This window comes from Hemitrygon akajei, chromosome 21, assembly GCF_048418815.1.
Source record: "Hemitrygon akajei chromosome 21, sHemAka1.3, whole genome shotgun sequence".
Taxonomy (NCBI): Eukaryota; Metazoa; Chordata; class Chondrichthyes; order Myliobatiformes; family Dasyatidae; genus Hemitrygon; species Hemitrygon akajei.
This window is the reverse complement of record NC_133144.1, coordinates 62,223,779-62,245,643: the sequence shown is the minus strand read 5'-3', so window position 1 is coordinate 62,245,643 and position 21,865 is coordinate 62,223,779. Positions and strand designations below refer to the sequence as shown.

General features: G+C 42.1%; 2 protein-coding genes across 3 annotated transcripts in view; both read right to left on the bottom strand.

Moving 5' to 3' along the window:
- Window positions 1–21,865, bottom strand: part of chata (choline O-acetyltransferase a) — a 108,019-nt gene that overhangs the window by 62,706 nt on the left and 23,448 nt on the right. The window contains exon 1 of one of the 2 annotated variants that reach the window (XM_073025580.1): window positions 21,248–21,338. The exons of the other annotated variant lie outside the window; for it this stretch is intronic. Within the exon in view, the coding sequence (XP_072881681.1) occupies window positions 21,248–21,266 (19 nt within the window). The 5' untranslated portion in view covers window positions 21,267–21,338. Of the gene's footprint in view, window positions 1–21,247; window positions 21,339–21,865 lie in introns of those variants that run through there. 2 annotated transcript variants of the gene reach the window in all.
- On the bottom strand, window positions 1,516–4,371 carry slc18a3a (solute carrier family 18 member 3a). The gene has a single exon (XM_073025584.1). It carries the CDS (start codon window positions 3,645–3,647, stop codon window positions 2,094–2,096), a length of 1,554 nt encoding a protein of 517 aa, XP_072881685.1. The 5' UTR covers window positions 3,648–4,371; the 3' UTR covers window positions 1,516–2,093.

Genomic DNA, 21,865 nt, shown 5'->3' with positions numbered 1-21,865 from the left:
TTGCCTGGCCTGCTGAGTTCCTTCCGCATTTTGTATCATTTTCATCCCAATGAAAGCTGCTTTTGACTTAACAGTGACCAAATCCACTCGTACACGAAGGCGACTCAACACCCAATCGCGTAACTGTACCGAACTGAGCATTTTTCGATTAATTACAATTACCACGCAAAAATACTTGAAACGCTTTCATCTATTGCAATATTTTATATTAATTTTATTTATAACTACGTTTTCATTTTAACGCTGTCGATTAATTTTAAACACAATCTCGACATCCTATTTGTGGTGAATTCCGGATATGATTTGACTTTAGGACTTTTAACGAGTTGCCTTAGTGCCATTTCCGTATCCCACGTCGGATAGCCGGTCACTCGGTACACGGTTACCGGACAGCACCTATCCCGGTTTGAGTGGAATAGTTGCCCGTGTGACTGTAGGTTCCGGGGTAACAGCGGCTTGAGTCGGCGCTTGTAACCCGGCGCTTCAGCGACGTGTTGCATATGAAAACTGAACCTTTTTATGTTTAACGTTTTAATAGTCACCAAGTGACGCTCTTCACAGACTGAAGTAGTAAACAGTCTCGCAGAAAAGAGTTATTTTTCCCTGTCCAATATAATTGTGCGGCGCGGAGTGAACGGCGAATAAAACTCCGAAGTGAATCGAAAATTGGGACGGGTTTGAAAAAGTTTATTTTGTTCATTCATTAGTACGCTGTTTTTAACTATTCTGATTTTCACTCCATGAACCAAAATTGTTTCCCCAATGGGAACTGAGTCTTCCGATGTTTACCGAACGCAGAGCGCCGGAAATCAGTTGACTGTGGGAGACAAACCCTGACTCTCTCGTAATTTATTCTTTCAAATATTATTTTAAACTTCCCGTTGAAAGCCACCATCCACCGTCCTATTGGACAATGCATTCCAAAATCCCACTCCGCTGTCGCGTGAAGTACAATAAAAGCTCTGTTTTCCCGCCCTGTTTTTGTGGTTTTATTTTGCCCATTCTCCGCTGCTGTTTGCGGGGAGTTCGGGAGAATGGAATCGGAAGCGAGAACAGTTTTCAAATAGCGTTTTCCATCGTATTAGCGAGAAGCTAATAAGGGTTCTTACAAACTAACTCCAAGCAAAATATTCCGGGAACTAAACAAATAATGGTTTATACAAGATGAGCAAATCTGATATTAGAACCAGATTTGTTTTCTGGGGGGATGAAACTCCAAAAAAAAAGGGCAGGAAGTTATGGAATACGAACGAAGGAATATAATTGTGTGTATCTACTAAAATTAACATTGTGTGTGGAAGCAAAAATATTCCAGATGTTCTGGGATCTACCCGATATAAATGCTATACCCACATTATTTCCGAGTATGTACCTACTGATTTATCAGACGTTTTATTTGTCGATCAGATCTCAAAACTGTGTACAGAGAGAGGGAAAGAATCCAACTCTTGCGTCTCTAATCCGCTGTTTTGAACGTAAGGACTGGCGGAACCAATTTATTAAAACTCAGTCATCATCTCTTAATCCAGTTTTTAATCTGACACCAGGTATTATATAGCAGCACATATAAGTTGAAATAGCCCGTGACAGAGGTTCATTCGCAGAGAAAAATACAACGTAGTTTCTTTTTTTTCGATTGAGCTCAAAGGGGGCATTAAAAGGAGCAGACACTATGTACACTATCTATATCCCCTTTAGATCCCTGAAAAAAATCAGATATTTAGCTCTTTTAATACAGGTGTATTACCTAAAACTCACACAAATTCAATTCGAGGAAGTTTTGCACTTGACATTACTTAAATAAGCTCGTGTTAGATATGAATTATTATTAATTTTGAATTTTGATTGAGTACAAGTCGACACAATTCCGCCTTTGACAAAATCTCCATTCTGATTAAACCCATGGAATTAGCGTTTACATAAATTATACTTAAATATTGTACGCAAATAAATTAAAAAATCCGGATTATATTAGACATCTAGTACATCACAGGGTTAAGTTGCATCACATTCAGTTATGTCCTGCGACGATTGAAGTGTGTGGAAATCAGTCTAACTATGGTCACTACTGGATGAATCATCTTCACGCGGAATTATTCACTGGAGTCCTCTTGGTCGGAGTTATCCAGGACCGAGGGCGTGGAGTGATTGCCTGCCGAGCTAACGTGAGTTTTCTTAGTCGCTTTGCGTTCTTCCATTATGATGGTGTCATATAAACCTTTTGGTCCCTCCTCCAAAAGGACATTTCTCTCGGACAGAGAGGGTTTCAATTGACACACGTTTCTGAGGAACAGCAGCATAGGGGCATAGAGGATATTGACCAACCCCATGCCAAGGCTGAGTTGCACAAACCCCAAAGTGTGAACGATCTGTCCGGCCACAATGGGGCCCAAGGCATAGGCAACGGAATAGGAGATATCAGCGATGGCATACACGCTACCGTACACGGACACATAACGAATATCAACAAGGAAGGCAAGGGTGGGCAGGAGGGCAGTGTCCACCAGGGCAATCCCAAAGCAGAGGGCGCACAACGGGAAGATGAGTTCTTCAAAATTTCTGCAGGCTGGGACCGTGCACGAGCTAGCACCTATAATAACCAAACCTAACGCTCCGTAGAACCATTGGTAATTGGGGTATTTAGCGGCTAACTTTACAGTGATGTACACGCCTAGGACGTGCGGGAAGAATGCCGGCAGCCACGTGAGTCCCATTTGCAATTCACCAGCGTTCATTGTCTTTTTCATCCACTTTGATATTGTCGGCTCTAAGAAAGCCAGAGGAATGTTACAGGTGGTGAGAGCCCCGGCCACAACAGCAATGTAGGGGTCGATCATCAGTTTATAGATGGGGGTGCCCTGCGGCATATTCTGACGTGTTCTACTAGAGAAGGGCGTAATGACCATTAGCAACAAAATACCGTCCAGCAGAGAGACAACAGAAAGCACTAAGAAGGGAACGCGCTTGCCCGCGAACTGGTATAATATACCACCAAAGGGGGGCGCCACTAAGCTACCGAAGGAGATGAAAGCCAAGGCGATGCCCAGGGCTCGGCTCCTCTCCGACTCCTCGGGGTACTTGTCCGCGATCATGGCGATTCCCGAGGTGTCCGCGAAGGCGGACCCCAACCCCTGTATACTCCTGGCTATGATTAACATGGCATAGCTCTCGCCGAAGGCAAACGTGAGGGTGGATAAGAACATAATAGCGAGCCCGATCAGCAGCGGAATGTCGTAGCCTACGCGGTCGGTGAAGGGACCAGTCAATGGGTTAGAGATCAGCTGGAGGATGGCTTTGGAGGCGAACAGCACTCCAATCTGGACGTCTTCGTTTGCGTTGGGTCTTCCCTCCGAGACAGCTTTCCGCGTCGAGTTGAACAAAGACCCATTGGTCCCATTGGTGGGTACTGTGAAGTACGCCACTTTTGAAGTTCTTAATGTTTCAAGATAGTTTGGTACAATGGGTACAATCACCATATAGAGCATGTTGTCCAGTAGCATTGCTATACACACGATGATAAGCAGCAATTTGCGCTGCCGCAGCGGTTCATGCATAGCATCGCTTATCTGTTTGCTTCTCTCTCCAACCACCTCCGAAAATGTCACCACGGCTGACTTAATCAGTCCGATGGCCATATTTACAGCCATTCGTGATCACCGGCAACTTTCGCCCAATCCTCGCACCGCAGCCACTTACTGCGGCAGTCTCCTCTCACTCCCGGCTCTCGCGGACAGCCACTCTCACGATTAACTGGTCATCAAGCCTCGGCATCGCCCCGGCTTCACCGGCGCCTCGATTCTGGGTTCCACAGGCATAGTCTTCGGCCCGCCACTGAGCATCGAACTCCCGGCAACAAAGGAGACAGTAAATGGGTTTCACTCTTAAAAGACGCCGAAGTCTTCAATCTTGCTTTGCTTCGCACAGTCCACGAATGAAACGATTCTTGCGATTAGCCAATGGTCACATTGCCAGATTGTGGGAGGGAGAGTCCCGGCTGCCCGGCGCTTTCCTCACCTGTACCATTCAGGACTCCTCCCTCTTCTAGACTTGGTGAAGCCCATTTACACCGATTCACAAACATGCTCCGCTCCTCGCTTTTTTTTTCTCTAACGCTTCTGGCAAGACTTCGCTCGGCCCCACCGAGTTACATCTGAACACGCCCCTGTTGTTAATTCACCCACGTGACCGGACCCCTCCAATTGCAGACCCTCTCTCGTCTCGTCCCGGGATGCGGACAGTACGGTACTCGGCACTTGGCAAGTCTTTAGAACTGGTCCCTCTGCCCCCTCTTCTCCGTAGTTTGATGTTTATTGCAGAGATGGACTAAATTCGTTAGCCGCAGACTAGAATATGGGATGGAGAAGATTTATTTGCCGTTGGAATTGGGGAACATTTCTGCAAAGTGTTTAACTTCCCTCGAGTGTATACTTGCAAATTTATTATCACTGTTACTGTTTGATATTACAGGGCGGGGAATATCCACTTTTTTTTTGGGGGGGGGGGAAGCCGCTTGTATTGTTAACTGCATATTGTTTTGTCTACAACGGATTAGAAATTGCAGCATAGATCTTTCAGTACGGTTAGACTCAATCTAAGCAGTCTGCTTTCATATTTCGTGATTCTGCGGGAGACCAGCCGCATTGTCTGACTCTCCCGCAGTCTCGTTGAGATGGGCGACAGTTCCCGCTGTATCCCAGTTCCCTGGGAATCACTTGGACAGGTCAATTGCTTTGACCTGGATAGACTCCCGTTAGATCAGCGCTTACTACCTTCTCATACTGCAGCACTAGAGTTCTCTCTTGCGCTTAAATACCGGGTCGAGATATTTCACACGGTCGTGACGGAGTCACGAACAACTGGATTGGAGGATTGTAATTATGGGGAAAGGATGGAGAGGCTGAGCTTGTTTCCCGTGAGCGAAGAATGCTGAGCATAGACCTGACTGACACCATAAGACGTAAGAGCAGAGCAGGGTAATTCGGTCCATTGAGGCTGCTCCGCCATTCCCTAATGGCTGATTAATAACCTCCCTCGCCCTCCATTCTTCTGCCTTCTCCACGTAACCTTTGACACCCTTACTAACCATAAATCGACCAACCTCCGCTTTAAATGCAATGACTTGGCCTCCACAGCTGTCCATGGCAATGAATTCCACAGATTTACCACGGTCTGGTTAAAGGAATTCCTCATCTCTGGGGACTCCTGTTCTGAGGTAGTCTCCTCTGTTCCCAGAGGCTATAAAACGATAGTCATGGGTAAATATGACAATATTCTTATGACAGTGATATCAAAAACAAGAGGACATAGATTTGAGGTGTAAGGTTTTTTATATTATATACCGGGAGGAGTTGAGTCTGAAACGTGCTGCCGGAGGAGGTGGTGGAATTTGATACTATTTTGTGGTTTAAGAGGCATTCAGACATAAACTCGCAATACACAAGCTTCTGGAGGAACTAAACAAGTCGAGCAGCGTCTGTGGAGGGAAAGGAACTGTCGATATTTCAGGGTGGAAAATTACATTAGGACTATCACTCACCGCTCCCCCCCCCCCCCCTCACACACACACACACACACACACACACACACACACACACACACACACACACACACACACACACACACACACACACACACACACACACACACACACACACACACACACACACACACACAGATGCCGTTCAATCCAGCATCCAGATTCCAATATCTTGTGTCTCCGCTTATATAGATAAATCCTAACAGTTTACAGACCTAACGTGGGTAAATGGGATTAGTGTAGATTGGTACGTGGATCGTCAGAGATATAGTGGGCCGAACGACCCGTTTCTCTGCCGTACAACGCTGCAGATCTAGAATTGCGTGCTGCAGAGTTTATAGTTCTTATTCCCTTGTGCCCCAGAAGCAGGTCCTTCAGCCCACTGAGCCCATGCTTTCTCACTAATTCCATGCCCTTGTTACTTTTGCTTATGGGCTATACTCCTCGCATTTCCATCAGTTACGTCTAGATTCTACCACACGCCTACTCACTAGGGACAATTCACAATGGCCGATTATCCTACCTACCTGTGGGAGGAAATGGGAGCACCCGGGGGACCGCGCAAAGTCCCTCAGAGAGATCGGGAGTTCTATAGGGGTCTTGGGCGACGAGTAGGGATAGTTCTACTGGCTGCTCACGAACCTGCCTTGGATTCCTGTCCTAATTGTTTTTATTCTTATTCAGACTGTGTACCATGCTCTATGTTGGACAAAAACAAAGAGATTGCAACGTTGGCCTTCAATTGCATGTATCGTCAGTCAGCTCGGGTATTTGTTTGTGTATTCGGGTATTCACATACTCTGGAATGGGATTTGCTTGGAAAAATCAGGCGCTCGCTTCAAATATCGAGCCAGTGTTTTCAAATAACATGGGTTCCAGTTGTTGAAGACCAACACCCAGCTGAACACATTCACAGAACACCAGGAAAAGGGCAGCAACACTCAGTGGCCACTGAGAGCATGTCCATGGTGTTCTGCTGCTGAAGTCCATCCACTTCAAGGTTTGACGTGTGGTGCATTCAAAGGTGTTCTTCTGCACACTAGTGTCTTAAAGCGTGATCATCTGAGTTACTGTCGCCTTCCTGTCGCCGTGAACCAGTCTGGCCATTCTCCTCTGACCTCTCTCGATAAAAGGTGTTTTCGCCCACTGTTTATTTTCTGTTTGTTTGTTTTGGGTTTTTTTTTGCCCCATTCTCTGTTAACTCTAGAGACTGTTGTGCGTGAAAATCCCAGCAGAGCAGTAGCTTCTGAGATACTCAAGCCACCCCGTCTAGCACCAACAATCATTCCACAGTCAAAGTCACTTAGATCACATTGCTTCCCCATTCTGATGATTGATCTGAACAGCAACTGTATCTCCAGACCATGTCTGCAGGCTTTAATGCATTGAGTTGCTGCCACATGATTGGCTGATTAGGTGTTTGCATTAACGAACATGTGGTCAGGTGTACCAAGTAAAGTGGCCACTCAGTGTATTATAACAGTTTTATCTGGATTGTGTACCCTGCTCAATGTTGGACAAGAACAAAGATCTGACCTTCAGTAGCATATATTTTCTATCAGCTCTAGCATTAAAACTCTGCAATTGTACATGCTTTGAAAAATCAGATGCTGGCTTCAAGTATGTAGCCTCTGTTTTCAGACTGTGTGGGTTCCAATTGTTGAAGATCAGCGCTGAAGACGTTTACAGAAGACTGGGAAAACCGAAACTGCCTTGACCTTCAAGCGGTTTGCATACTTTTGGCCAGTAGATTACATCGCATGATGTTGAGGTGGCCGGTTACATTTTGGTCCCGTGGGGAGAAGGCAGGCAGCTGTTAGAAACGGAATAAAAGAAGACTCCTGCAGACTCAAGTGATTGACATTCCATGAAGATAACGTTGATCGGGGACAAGGCGCGTTACATCAGGCAAGGAACACCGAGTGAAAAGCTGTCAAAGGATGCAGAAACCTACCACATCGACTTGATTCATTCTCGTCTCCTAATATTTGCAGCCCACTGCATTGAATGCATTGATAATTGTCAACTTGGACATCTACAGATGGTTTAAATTACCTATTAATATTATTGTGTTAATATTATTTTACGTGGTGCATGTGATACATGTACTGTGTTTTGCACCGTGGTCCCAGATGAACATTGTTTCATTTAGCTGTGTACATGTTGAATGACAATAAACTTGAACTTGAACCTGAACTAGTTGCACCATCTTTTTTTATTAAGGGAAGTAACACTTGGATCTGTTAGGCTTGTAAGGAGACATTCCCGAGACCCCTGCAGACTATCTTACTAAGGAAGCACTGCAGTTCTGTCTTTCCAGCATGAGATAGGATTTTCTATTCTGTCAGACCAAGACACAAGATTGCCTATCAACAGGTGAGTTCTTCCCAGTGCCTTGGTTAGAACATAGAACAGTACAGAACAGGAACAGGCCATTCAGCCCACAATGCTGTGCTGAACCAGCTAATAAGTAAATCAAAAACACCCAAACACTAATCCCTCCTACCTACACCAGGTTCACATCCCTCTATCTTCCATATGTCTATGTGAGTGTTTGCCTCTACCACCATACCAGGTGGTACTCCTCACATTCCCTTTGAACCTACCCCCTCTCACCTTCAATGCATGCCCTCTGGTATTAGACATTTCAGCCTTGGGAACTAGATACTCTCTGTCCACTCTATCTATGTCTCTCACAATTTTATAAACCTCTAGCATATCTCCCCTCAGCCTCCAGCACTTCAGAGAAAGCAGCCAAAGTTTATCCAGTCTCTCCTGATAGCAAAAGCCCTCTTATCCAGGCAACACCTCTTCTACACCCGCTCCAGAACCTCAGGAGCCCTCCTATAATGGGGCGACCAGAACTGTTTGCAGTATTTAAGGTGGGCCTAACCAGATTTCAATAAAGTTGCAACATAACCTCCTGACTTTTGAACTCAGTGCTTCGACTAATAAAAGCAAGCATTCCATAAGCCTTCTTAACCACCTTATTGCCCTGTGTAGCCACTTCCGAAGCTTTAATGGTTATATTCCAGATAGCATTCCCACAACATATTGTTGAGTTATTAATTACTTGTTGTTTATGAGAACTTCTGTGTGAGAGATATCTTCAGGAATTTTAAACCTTACATCAATGGCTCCATTTAAAGCAACACCATTGGTGACCATCAAGAAGAAATGGATTGAGAGTGTAGGTACCCATTTCATTTAAAAGTTAATCAATCTTACTACTGGTAGAATATTTGATCCAGGGTGGATATTTGTATCTATTGATCACCCATCCAATTTATTTTAAGTATGAATTTTTTACAATATTTTGCTTTAACTTGTACAGGGTGCATATGAATGCAGGTAAATTGTAGATGTACAGAAAGAGCAATGGCCACGACCATACGTTGTGGAGAGCAATTTGTAGGCTGCAGAATAATAACATCAAAGTGACTTCTGAATGCCTGACTCAATACAAATGATGTTCTTCTAAGTTGCCTATCAATTTTAATCAACTGTATGGCCAGCTTACTTTTCAAAGTGAACGCTATTGACGTATTCAGCTTCTCTGAAGTAAAGTGACTGAAGCTTTTAAATTTCTCTGTGGCCAGCATATTATTCCTCCCACTCAGTAAGGTCAAGTACATGAGCATAATTAATATAAATGTTCTTCCCAGACATTACATTCATTCACTTCATTTGCAAAGTGGAAAATTTAAAGGACTTGGCATTGGGGAAAGCAAAGATGACTCATGATCATTGGTTGAAATGCATTTCTATTCTTCAAGCCATTGAAAAAAATGATTAAAATATGACTATGCTTTATATAATTACATTTTTATATCTATATGTCCTTCTGCAGCTAAAAAAAAACCAGACCAAAGTACGGGGCACCACTTGGCAAAAGATTTGATTATGCCGTGGCATTTCATGCTTGTCCTTGGATTGCACCGTTTGAGTTTCAAAAGTCAACAACTATTACTTTTCTAATATATAATAAGTGAGCATGTACAATACAAAAGGATTGCAATGGAACTAAAACTGATATTAAACAAAAAATTAATGTCACTGTTAAAATGGATTTTTATTTGGTATTTGGTCAATTGGTTCAAAGCCCCCTTGAAAATTTGCCATAACCTCATTTAATATTATCATTGAATAAATATTCCAGGCATTGCTTACTTTTTGATCAGCACTTTCATTAGACAACAGAAATGATCTTGGACTATTTACTCAAAGCAATATTAATATTTTTGTACTATTGGAATATTAATATAATCTTGTACTATATACCTAATGCAACTTTAACAGGGCAGCATGCTAGCTTAGCAGTTAGCATGCTTTATAGTGCTAACAACATGGATTCAATTTCCACCACTGTCTGTAAAGAGTTTGTACGTTCTCTTGATGACTGCATGGATTTCCTCCACATTCCATAAAGGTACAGGTTAGTAGCTTAATTGGTCACATGGGTGTAATTGGGTGGCATGGGCTTGTTGAGCCAGAAGGGTCTGTTATTGTGCTGTAACTCTAACCCATAAAACAAATACAATAATAACTGGGATAACTCCCATAATCTATGCAACATATAATCGAATATCAGTCGAGTGGGTTCTCCCTCAGTTGTAACTAACTGATCCTGTCGCATCGTATTCAATGGCCACTTTATTAGGTACACCTTCACATTAATGTAATTATCTAATCAGCCAATCATGTGACAGCAACTCACTGCAAAAAAGCATGCAGGCGTGGTCAAGAGGTTCAGTTGTGTTCAGACTAAACATCAGAAAAGGGAAGACATGTGATCTGTGACTTTGACTGTGGAATGATTGCTGATGCCAGATGGGGTGATTACGATATCTTAGAAACTGCTGATCGATCTCCTGGGATTTTCACGCACAACAGTCCCTAGAGTTTACAGAGAATGGTGTGAAAAACAAAAGAAAAAACCATCCAGTGACAGCAGTTCTGTGGGCAAAAATGCCTTGTTAATGAGAGAGGTCAGAGAGTAGCCAGACTAGTTCATGCTGACAGGAAAGCAACAGCAACTCAAATAACCATGTGGTACAACAGTGGTGTGCTGAAGAGCATCTCTGAAAGCGCAACACATCAAACCTCGAAGTGGATGGGCTACAGCAGCAGAGGGTCACAAACAAACATTTAGTGGCCACTTTATTAGGTACCTCCTATACCTAATAAAGTGGCCAGTGAACGTATATTTCCTAGAAAAGATGTTGCAAGAGAATTAAGAGTAAAGATGTTTGACTGGATTAAATAGATAAAAAACATAAATCTAAAAGGTTACTAGAAGACAGGAGATATACAAATACTGCATCTCTGTTTAAAATCATCGAGAAAAATAAATGGCTGGGTGCACATCAGTCAGTCTAATTGTCACATCAGGAAAGGAAACTTTAAAGACAATAACATGGATAAAAATTAATTGGTATTTAAACATATTGTCTTATAACTAAAACCGAGCATTGATTTGTTAAAAGACAAATTGTATTTGACTAACTTGATTACATCATTTAAGGAGTACTGGAAAGGGTTGTAAGGGTACTGTGAGTGATGTGCTCTTGCAGACTTAAAAAATAATCATTTAACAAAGTACCACATAATGGATTTGTTCACAAAACTGAATTTTATGGGATTAAAAGGATAGTGGTATATGGACATAATCCTGACCAGGACAAAAAGCAGACAGTCGGGTCAATGGCTGTTTTAAGATTATAGAGAAGCATACATTTGTGAATGGATTTTTTAAAAAATCTGTGGGTATGGGAAATCCGGAAACTAAATTAGAAAATATTGGAGATACACAGACATCATCTATGGAAAGAGAAGCGGGGTTAAAGATCTTGTCAAAGATCTTGAAAGGATTCACTGGTGTTAACCCTAATGTAAGTTTTTGGACCACTGGTTATTTAGTAGTATGGTAATATCCTGAAGGATATCCCCAAGCTGTGAGAGCCCTGAATTCCCTGCCACCACCCAGGTCCCATCATCTATGAAGCTCCAGTAACATCATACTATTTACTTTTTGACTTTAGTCGTAAATGCGCCTTATTATTTGAGGTAATATTACCTGATGTGTTGTATGTGAGTTATACTGTATGTCCTATGTTATGGACCTTGGCCCGGAGGAACATTGTTTGATTTGGTAGTATAAAAGTATACAACTAAATTATAATACTTGAGTTGATCATGAATATGGGTAAAGGACAATGTTTCAAAATAGGCAGATGAAATAAAAATCAACATTGTATTAAATTAGGGGCCACCAAACAGGGGTCCATGGACCCCTCAGTTAATGGTAAGGGTCTTAAGCATAGCAAAGGTTAGGGACCCCTGTATTAAACAATGTGGCAGATAATAATAGACATAAAAAAACATGGAAAGAGACTATCATAATGTAACTTTTACCAAGAAGTGTAAAATTAGACATTTAAATGCCATGGAGTCCCGGGGTTTAAGAAAATAAGGTGAGATGAGGCAACACTTCACCTACAAATCTGCTGGGATTGTCTATTGTGTCTGGCGGTCCCAGTACAGCCTCCTCTCCATCTTTGAGGTGATTATGATATAAAAAATGTATCTCCTTTATTAAAATGTTCAAAGTTATTAGGTTGTTGTCTTGCTCAATAAATGTGTCATTTCATGAAGTCATCTGTAACAGAATTGGATTTTATGCTTTAGTACAGTATAGTGCTCTTTTAAACCCTTAACATAACATTTTACAGGTAATTTCAGTTCCAGCTAGCCATATACAGGCAATAAAACTACTGTGTTCTTCAGCTGGTGTGTTATGTACTAAACAAACAGGTCTTCCCATTTCATAGTCTATCAGTACTCGCAAGGATTATCCAAGTAAAGTGAAATATGCTATCACCTGTAAACCTAATCCTAGATTTGTCAAAATTTTTGCCTTATAAAGCAAGCCTCATTTTGGTACTATGCATATTATGAGAAGCGCAGGCACAGTCTTCACCAATTAATATTTCTTGAAGTTTCTAGTATAGGTTTAGACACTTTACTTCTTGAAGCTGCAGTTTTCTGTTACTCCAAGATCTAGTAGAATAAAAGGCAGAATGAAATTATATTTCTAGCTGTAACTGGTCACAGCATTAATATCACTGCATTCTTCTGTCATTGAGTTGTAAAGAGAAGTCATCTGTCCTCATCATTTGAAACACTGAACCATGAGCTGCTCGTAATTACTTAATCCACCACTGCTGCCTTTAAACAAGCATCTTACCAAACAATATGCATTGATCCATTATGCTTTCTGCCTGTGAACAAGATTATAAGGTATTTAGCTTGTGGCTGCTGACTGATTATACTTTAGATATGTATCAATTAGAAGAATTGATACACTCTGTTCTCCAGAATGATCTTTATAAAACAGTGTTTCACATAAAATGCTATGTGGACAGCATTAATCAATGCTAAAATAAAAATTAATGACTTGAAAGTGTAGTCATTACACTTTTATCTGCATTAGCAGTGAATCAGTCTTATGTTGTCTTCACCATGCCCAAGATTCTGTACAAAAGATTCTGCCCTTAACACAAGCAAACTACTGCTTATGAAACAGAAAGTGCATGGCAGTTCAGGCTGAGTGTATGAACAAAGAAACGGAGTTTGTTTCATCAGAACTTCCAGTATTTTCACTTTATTTCTAAATTTCCAGGCTCTACAGAATGTTTCATTTTTCATGACATCTCTCTTGGCAATCACATGATTAAACCACTTAACTGTGGAAATTCAATTCATTACAAAGTAAACCAGCTATTGAAAGAATGTGCAATGCTGGGGTAGATACAATTCAATATACAGCACTACATTGTGGATATAACGAGGACAAGCCAGTTTACCTTGAATGATAATGGCTTTCAACGGAGCAAAAGGATTGCTGGATCACATCTCCTTAAAGGCTGGGAGGAAACTAGACAAACTTTTAAGAGGCAAGCCTAATTCTTGATTTTGTAGGGAAAAAAAGCACAGAATGCAAAAACTCAGAAGCAATGCCAAAAATATACAGTTATTTGGTCAATTCAGTCTGGAGATTTTTAAAAAAATATTGTTGGCATCTAAGTACTGAAAGCAATAAATCAGTGAAGAAATATTGCATAACCCCTTTGTATGTTACCAGGGATGAAGGGTAATAGAAAGACAGAAAACTGACAAACGGGAGTTTTCATATTCCCTCAAGTCAACCCTTAGAGAGTTGAGATGAAATTTATGCTGTAAAATAACAACCTAGATTCTAACTTGCTGGTACCAGGATTTTTTTAAAAAATGTTTTACAGTACTGTGCAAAAGTCTCAGGCACCCTAGATATTTTATATGGTTTCAGATGATATGACCTCTACAGGTCCTGATTTCAACATGATAGAGGTTGTCGGGAGATAGAAACAGGTGAGACAGCCAAAGTCTCCAGAAGAAATGTGGCAAGTTCTCCAAAATGCTTGAAACAACCAACCAGCCTTACGGTGTGCCTAAGAGAAAGTTTTAAAGGCAAAGGATGGTCACACCAAATATTGATTTTAGTTTTTTTTTACTGTTGATTACTCTTTGGTATTTAGAAACTTTTCATTTCATTATTTTTGAAAGCATCTTCATTTTATAGATGTCCTCTGCTGACTTAATTTGTTGATATGGAGCCAAATATCATAAGCACCATATTCCACAAGCAGTCCACGATCTTGTCTCGGATGATTCACATTTATCTCTTGTTCCTGAGTGACTAAGGCTCCTATAAAAGTCTGTGAAAGCATGCCACAGATTCCATACCCTTCGAAAAGATTAATGAAGAAGTCTGGCCAAACCCAGGCAGTGTGACCTGTCCCATTTACCATCACAAAGACCATTCATTTCCATTCCCAGCACAATCTGCCTAAATCCCAGCTTGTCCAGTTGCATGGTCTCAACCTGAAACATTGACTATCCATATCTCTCTTGATCTGCTGAGTTCCTCTAGCAATTTGCTCTTTTTTGTGTGCTCATCCAACCTTCTCATGCCTGTACCAAGTCCAGCACATCTGACATTCCTGTTCTCACTGACCTGCATCAACTCTCATTTCATTTAAAAAAAATCAACCTTCTCTTTATACTCATGATGCAAGGTCTTGACCTGAAAAGCCAGCAGTTACTTCCCCTCCCCCACAGATGCTGCTTGATCCATTAGGTTTCTACAGTTGTTCCAGATTCCAGCATCTGCAGTCTCTTCCATCTTCACAATCCTTCTTTGACTTGCCTGTCTCTCCAAACTCTTGCAGCATCCCACCTACCCATCCCTGAAACCTTGTCGCTGTATCTCTGGGCAGTGGAACATCTCATATCCTTGGTAAGAGTGGGTCCAGCCTACTTACTGTGCCTTCTGCACTCAGCCATCTTCTACCTGAAGCAAAACACAAGCTGTGGAGGACCTCAGCCAGTTAGGCAGCATCTATGGTGGGAAACAGACTCTCATGTTGCTCCAAATTACAGTATCTGCACTGGCTTATGCCTTTCTGGAGTTCTCTTAAAGCTCACATCCTTGAACAAGATTTTGGTCAAGCCCCATCCTCTAATTTTCATTCTGAAGAGATTCGGAGTGCCTACCTTCACCAAAGCCCTATTTAAATGTAATATAAATTCAAGTACATTTTGTTGTAATAATCTAGAATTACAGGGTTCGTTGCTGGTGTTTAAACACAAGCTATAGGTTAACTAAAATACAGTACAAACATAAATTTATTACCGTTTTGCAAAGAATTATAAAGGTCGAAATCCTTAATACAAAAAGACCTCCCTGACAACAACTTTCCTCATTGGTGAGTAGTACCTACAATATTCTTGCCAGGGTTCTTCTAAAAAAACCCTCTAAAACCAGCAATCCACTTTGCGAATCTTTATACCCCCAAAAATGAATGTTTCCTGCATAACGGTGAATCTGGGAATGCGGGAATGTTTGAATTATTGTTGCAGGATCAAGCTTGCTTTAACGGTGATAAAAAAATACCCAGAACAACGATTGAAAAAGGTAGTGTTATACTGTACGGTATAACTCTGCATTAAACATATTAACACGTGTACATGCCCGAAGATAATGAATTCGCGCACACTTATTTTGTAATACTGCTTATATATTTCCCTTTGTAGCTTTGCGATTATTTTTGCCAGCTCTTCCAGAAATATTTCGTCTGCTTCACTATTTTGGTAACAAACAGCCTAACCGCATACATGCAGTACAATGAGAGGTGAGAAGAACTTCGATCAAGATATTGCTCCTTGATCAGTAGGAAGTTAGACAGAATTGGTGAAACGGCATTGAGAAAAATATATTAATTTATTGAAGTGACAATTGCCAAATATGCTTGACCAATGGACGAAAAGAAAGAGGTTTCAAAAACTATGGGGTTATCACAATCTACATTGATAGCCGTGGGAAAGCGTACTCTGCCTTTAACGCGATATTGAGAATCACAAAAGCTGTTTGCTACATATCACATCAATACCGTGGCTACACTTTAAAGGTATTTATTGGTGTGAGTTACTAGTGTTTTAATTAAGATTCCACAGAATAATCCATAATCACAAAACCAACAAATGTAAATATTTTAAGTACAAAATGAACTCTGCACGCACCCCGAGCCCCCTAATAGCTAACACATGCTTTCCCCTGCACTCACTGACTCTCACACCGAGCTCATTAATTGGACCGCAGATCGCTAATGAAGGTGCACGGTTTCTGTCACAAATCAATTCGTGTCCATTTAAGAAAGGCGATCTCAGCCGAATGAAATGCAGAGAGCAAAATTAAAATGATTAACCCGGATCGATCAGAGTGATGTAATTTGTCATTTAGTTTTTTTTTCGCTGTATTACACCTATCGATCTTATCTCAGTTGGGCTCTTCGGAGAACAGAAACACGTTTCATCGTCATTCAGGTATCCTGTTGCTTTTCTCATTTCAATGTCGCCCCCTTGCTAAGCGCTTGACATTATTTTGTTTGCGGAAGGCAATGCTCCGCAGACACTTTAAATCGTCAACAATTAACGAGATCTCAAAACGAAGCAACAGCAAATGTTTTGGGTTGATCCATTTAAAACCCCTCGGTTAGCGATGCTTAAAAAATGCGGGCCGGGTATTTGTACTTGCCTTTGCATTGATGAGGAACTTCCCCCGCGAACAATAAACATATTTCAACAGAACAAAACATCAATGGGATGCATTTTCTATTAAAGGTTTTGTTAGTTTCACCTACTCTACTAACAATGATCATCATGTAAATCAGGAGCCAGCATGAATGCTTAAAAAGACAACTTAGAGTCGTCAAACACAAGAAATATTTAATATTTAAAGTTAGTTCAGTTTCATAGCAAGATTATTTTAAACGTATACACTTCGAGGTCACTTTATTAGATACCACCTGTATTTAACAAAGTGGTCGTTGAATGCATGTTTGTCGCCTTCTGCCCATTTATTTCAATGTTCAACGTGTTGAACGTTCAGAGATGTTCTATATATCATGGTTGCAGCGCGTGGTTATTTGAGTTGCGATCAGCTTCCTGCCAGCTTGAACCAGTCTGACCATTGTCCTCTGATTTCTCACCTCTCATTAACAAAGTGTTTTCGCCCAAAGAACAACCGCTCATTGGATTTTTTTTTGTTGTTGTTTTTCGCACCATTCTCTAAACTCTAGAGACTGTTGTGAGTGAAAATCCCAGGAGACCAGTAGTTTCTGAGCTACTCAAACCACCCCGTCTGGCACCAACCATCATCCCAATATTAAAGTCACTTAGATCATTTCTTCCCCATTCTTATGTTTGGTCTGAACAACTGACCCTCTTGACCCTGTCTGCATGCTTTTAAGCATTGGCCTGCTGCCACCATATTGACTGATCGGATATTTGTATTAACGAGTAGGTGTACAGGTGTATCTAGCAAATTGGCCATTGAGTGTACATTTAACATGTAAAATGTGAACTGAATAACTTCGGCAAGTAGCTTAGAATTTTATTCTATAAAGTCAAGGGGCTGACTGGGAAACGGTTACAGAGACTGGTCTTTGCTGGAATTCATGCACCCATCCACTTCCTCCGACCACAGTTATCTCATCCTGCTTACAGCTCGGCTTCTTCTGTTCTTTATCTGCTTACAGAGAGTCTCTTTAATGTATAATGCACGTTAAACGTACTATATTATGTATGCAATATTATAAGTTGTATTTGGCAACTAGGTTCGCCGCGGGACGTGCTATACAAATGTTTTAACACTTTGCCTAGAAGTTGCGGACTGTAATAACTGCCTTTGTTAATGCAAACAGGTTTCTTGATATTACATACAGACTTTTTGCTTGAAATTCCTTTGATGAATTAAAACTGTTTCCTTATTTTTTCAATAATGATACAATTATGGGCTGCTTATCATTAGTTTCCAATGTGAACTTATTCCTCTGATTGAGGAAGAAAGGGTTTTGAAGCTTTTTTGGAACATTTTAATTTCCTGGGTCTCTTCAGCACCATGGAGAACGCTTAGTTCTTCAGCTGCTTGACAGCTCCGCGATGCTTGGGCGCCACTATGCGTTGAACTGGGGTAATTGCAGCCTTATTGACTGGCATCAATAAGCGCTCCCTCTACCGTTTTATATTTGCAATTGTTTTTGCTTTTGAAATACTAGTTAATTTAAATACGAAACATTTCCTTTCAGAGTTGATTTTTTTCATTTTGTAAAGTTACACCATCAATCAATTTTAACTGCCCCATTGTATTACAGCATTCAAAGAATTTGGGATATTTGATAATGAAAGAACGGCTTTTACACAAGATCGCAGAGACCGAAAAGGATAACGAGTTTAAATTTAAAAGCGGAAGTTTAGAAAATCTACAGCTGGTGGTTACGTTGAACCTGTGAACAGGATTGACCCGGACCGCTGCATTCGGAGGAAGAAGACTTTGTGCAGCAACTTCCCAAAAGTTTTGCTGATACAGGAGGAAACTCAAGATCCAGTTTATTGTCTGTCATATTGTTAGGGTCCGGTCCGGTCCGAAGACTCCGGACTCCGGATCCTGCAGTTGCCCCTCCCGTCACCCGTGAACTAGTTAGGACCCTCCTGGCTCAAGGAGGCACACCTGTGACTCATTGAGCTGCAGATGTTTATAAGGGGCCTTGGGACTGGGACCAGGTGGGTGGTCGTTTTGTTCTGTTTCCCTGCCGGCTCAAAACTCTTCTCTGCATTCTGTTATCCTGCCCGGGCTCAGATCCACTCCTCATCATGCTTTTCTGCCCCATACCAGTACTGCCAGGGTGGTCCTCTCCCCCACCTTTCTTCCCATGTGCTGGTCTCACTTCTCTGCTCGTTTGTTTTGTCCGCGCGGTCGCGCTGTCTGCCGGCCTTTCCCGATTTTCCTGCTATCATGGCTGTTGTGTTGGTCACCCTAGACCTATGCCCGTTCCTATCCCTTGCCTCCGTCGGGCAAGCCCGGCCGGTCTGCTGCTGCCCGGCAGGGGTTCTACCCCGTCCTCTTCCGCCCGAACTCTGGGATTGTGCCCCGTACCCGCCTAGGGGTTCGCGTCTTGCCCAGGCCTCCGGTGTTTCCGCCTGGGAGGCAGCCCTACCCGGGATATATGCGGCCCGCCCAGGGAGGGCTCTCCGCCAGCTTATCTAGCCACCTAGGCCTGCCTGCCCGAACCCCGGGGGCTTGTCTACTTGAACTCGAACTCCGGGAGCCCGCTCCGCTCTGCCTGCCCGACACTCTATCTACCTGAACCCCAGCTCTACCTTTAAATGCAATGGCATCCCCATCCTGTCCTCCCCCTAGTACTTCAGTGTCTGCATCCTGCGTTTGGGTCCATCCAGCCTCCACTCCTGACACACATACACAGGTATATGTATGTACAGGTGCAATTATACATTTACTTGCAGCAGCATCACAGACACATAGCACTATAGCAATGGATGCATTTTAAGGAAATATATTTAATTCTTGGTGCAACAAATGAAGAATATGATAAACAAAAGATTCTGCAGATACTGGTAATCCTGAATAACATGCACAAAATGCCTAAGGAATTCAGCAAGTCAGGCATCATCTATGGAAATGAATAAGGAGTTAACATTTCAGGCTGTTCATCGGGAAGGATGTTGGGTTGTCCTTACTGTATATATTATGAATAAAGTATATCTTTGGCATAAGCATGAGGAAATCTACAGATGCTGGAAATTCAAACAACACACACAAAATGCTGGTGGAACACAGCAGGCCAGGCAGCATCTATAAGGAGAAGCACTGTCGACGTTTCAGGCCGAGACCCTTTGTCAGCTACGTTGCCGTGTCACTGAAACACGAGTGGCGGCACACTGGCCTAGCAGTTAGCATAACGCACAACAGCATGAGCGATAGTGCCCGGGTTTCAAATCCCACTGTTGCCTGTAAAGAATTGGCACATTCGCCCTGTAAATGCATGGGTTTCCTGCAAGTGTCCTGGTTTCCTCCCACATTCCAAAAATAAAAATTCACAAGGTTAGGGTTAGTAATTGTGGGCACGCTATGTTGGTGCTGGAAGCATGGTGGCACTTGCAGGCTACCACCAGAACATCCTCGAACTGTGCTGGCTGTTGATGCAAACCAACACATTTCACTGCATGTTCGATGTATTTGTGAGAAGTAAAGCTAATCTTTAAAAGAAATGTATCACTGGAAAACACCACATCTTGAGCAACAATACCCTTGCACTGAGTATAGAATTGGTGCTGTATTGAAACTGCAGCCAAGTGAAACCATGCAGGTTTAAGACTCCAGCCAGGCACACAACCCTGATATTTTTTCCATTGTTATACTGCAGTAAACTAACAAGAATAGAGGATTGAGCTTGTCAAGAAAACTGTAAGAATGGGGTTGGGGTATAAAGAGTGTGCCCTATGTCTGCTTAGAGTCATAGAGCACTACAGCACAGAAACAGGCCATTGGGCCCATCCAGTCCATGCTGAACTATTGCCATTAGGACTCCCTAGTCCCATTGCCCTACACCTGAACCACAGCCCTCCATACCCCTCCCATTCATGTACCTATCCAAACTTCTCTTAAATGTTGAAACTAGTCCATGCTAAACTATTCCACATCCTCTCTGAGTAAAAAAAAGTTGCCCCTCATGTTCCCCTATCCCCCTTAACCCATGACCTCTAGTTGTAGTCTCACCCAGCCTCAGTGGAAAAAGCCTGCATGCATTTACCCTATCTATACCCATTGTTAAATATAAATGATTTTGAACAACTTTGACAGTTGCCCACTTCTTCATCAGTTACGTCATTTCCTATTTTGCTGCAGCAATAACCACAAGCTGTTCTAACAGTTGCTTTTATAGCACTTAAGGCAGGAAATGAACACATGCTTTGCTAAGAAATGTTCTGCTGCAAATGAGTCAATCTTTTTCTTACATCAAGGTGCTAATTAACAATTTAAATAAAGCCCATATTTACTTGGGGAGACTTGAACAAAATGCTTTCGAGTCTTGAGGATCACAAAATTAGAATCAATCTATTCAATCTTACTGCACCTGACCAGTTGTTCCTACAAAGACAAGAAAATTACCTCATCTAATGCATGCTTAAGTCCTAATGAACCACTTATAATCATACAAAATATATTTGTTATTAAACTTCAGATCTTTGGCTAGGAAATATTTGCAGATTAAAACTTGATTATCACTTTTTGAAACGAAGGGACAGTTTTACCTGCTTGCCACTTTTCCATCAAAGCTGCAGGAACGCCAGCAGAAGCTCCAGGGACCCCATCCCTGGGAGAGGAAGGATCTTTGCCTTGAAGATGTATAGATGGGCTACACGTGCCCAGGACAGAGCACTCTGGCGAGCTGCTGTTTGCGGCCTTCCCCCCCCCCCCCCCCCCCGTAGGGGTGACAGCCTTAAGCAGCAGCAGCTGGGAGTCAGGCAGCATCAGTGTTTCGAGTTGAGACTTTCCATATGGACTGGCTTTTCTGGAGCTTCACAGTTCTCTGTCTTTACAAATAAAAACTGCAATTAAAAAAATTACAAAAAAAAGTTACTTTCATCTTTATTGAGAGATACAGCATGGTAAAATACTGTTTAGACCTAACCAGCCCATGCTGCTTAATTACACCCATGTGACCAATTAACCTACTGACGAACTTCTTTAGAGTCTGGGAGGAAACTGGAGCACCTGGAGGAAACGTATGCGCTGCCCAGCAACCCCCAATTTAACCCTAGCCTAATCACAGGACAATTTACAATGGCTAATTATCCTACCAACCAGTATGCAGGAGGAAACCCATGCAGTCACGGGGATAACGTACCAACTCCTTACAGGCATTGACG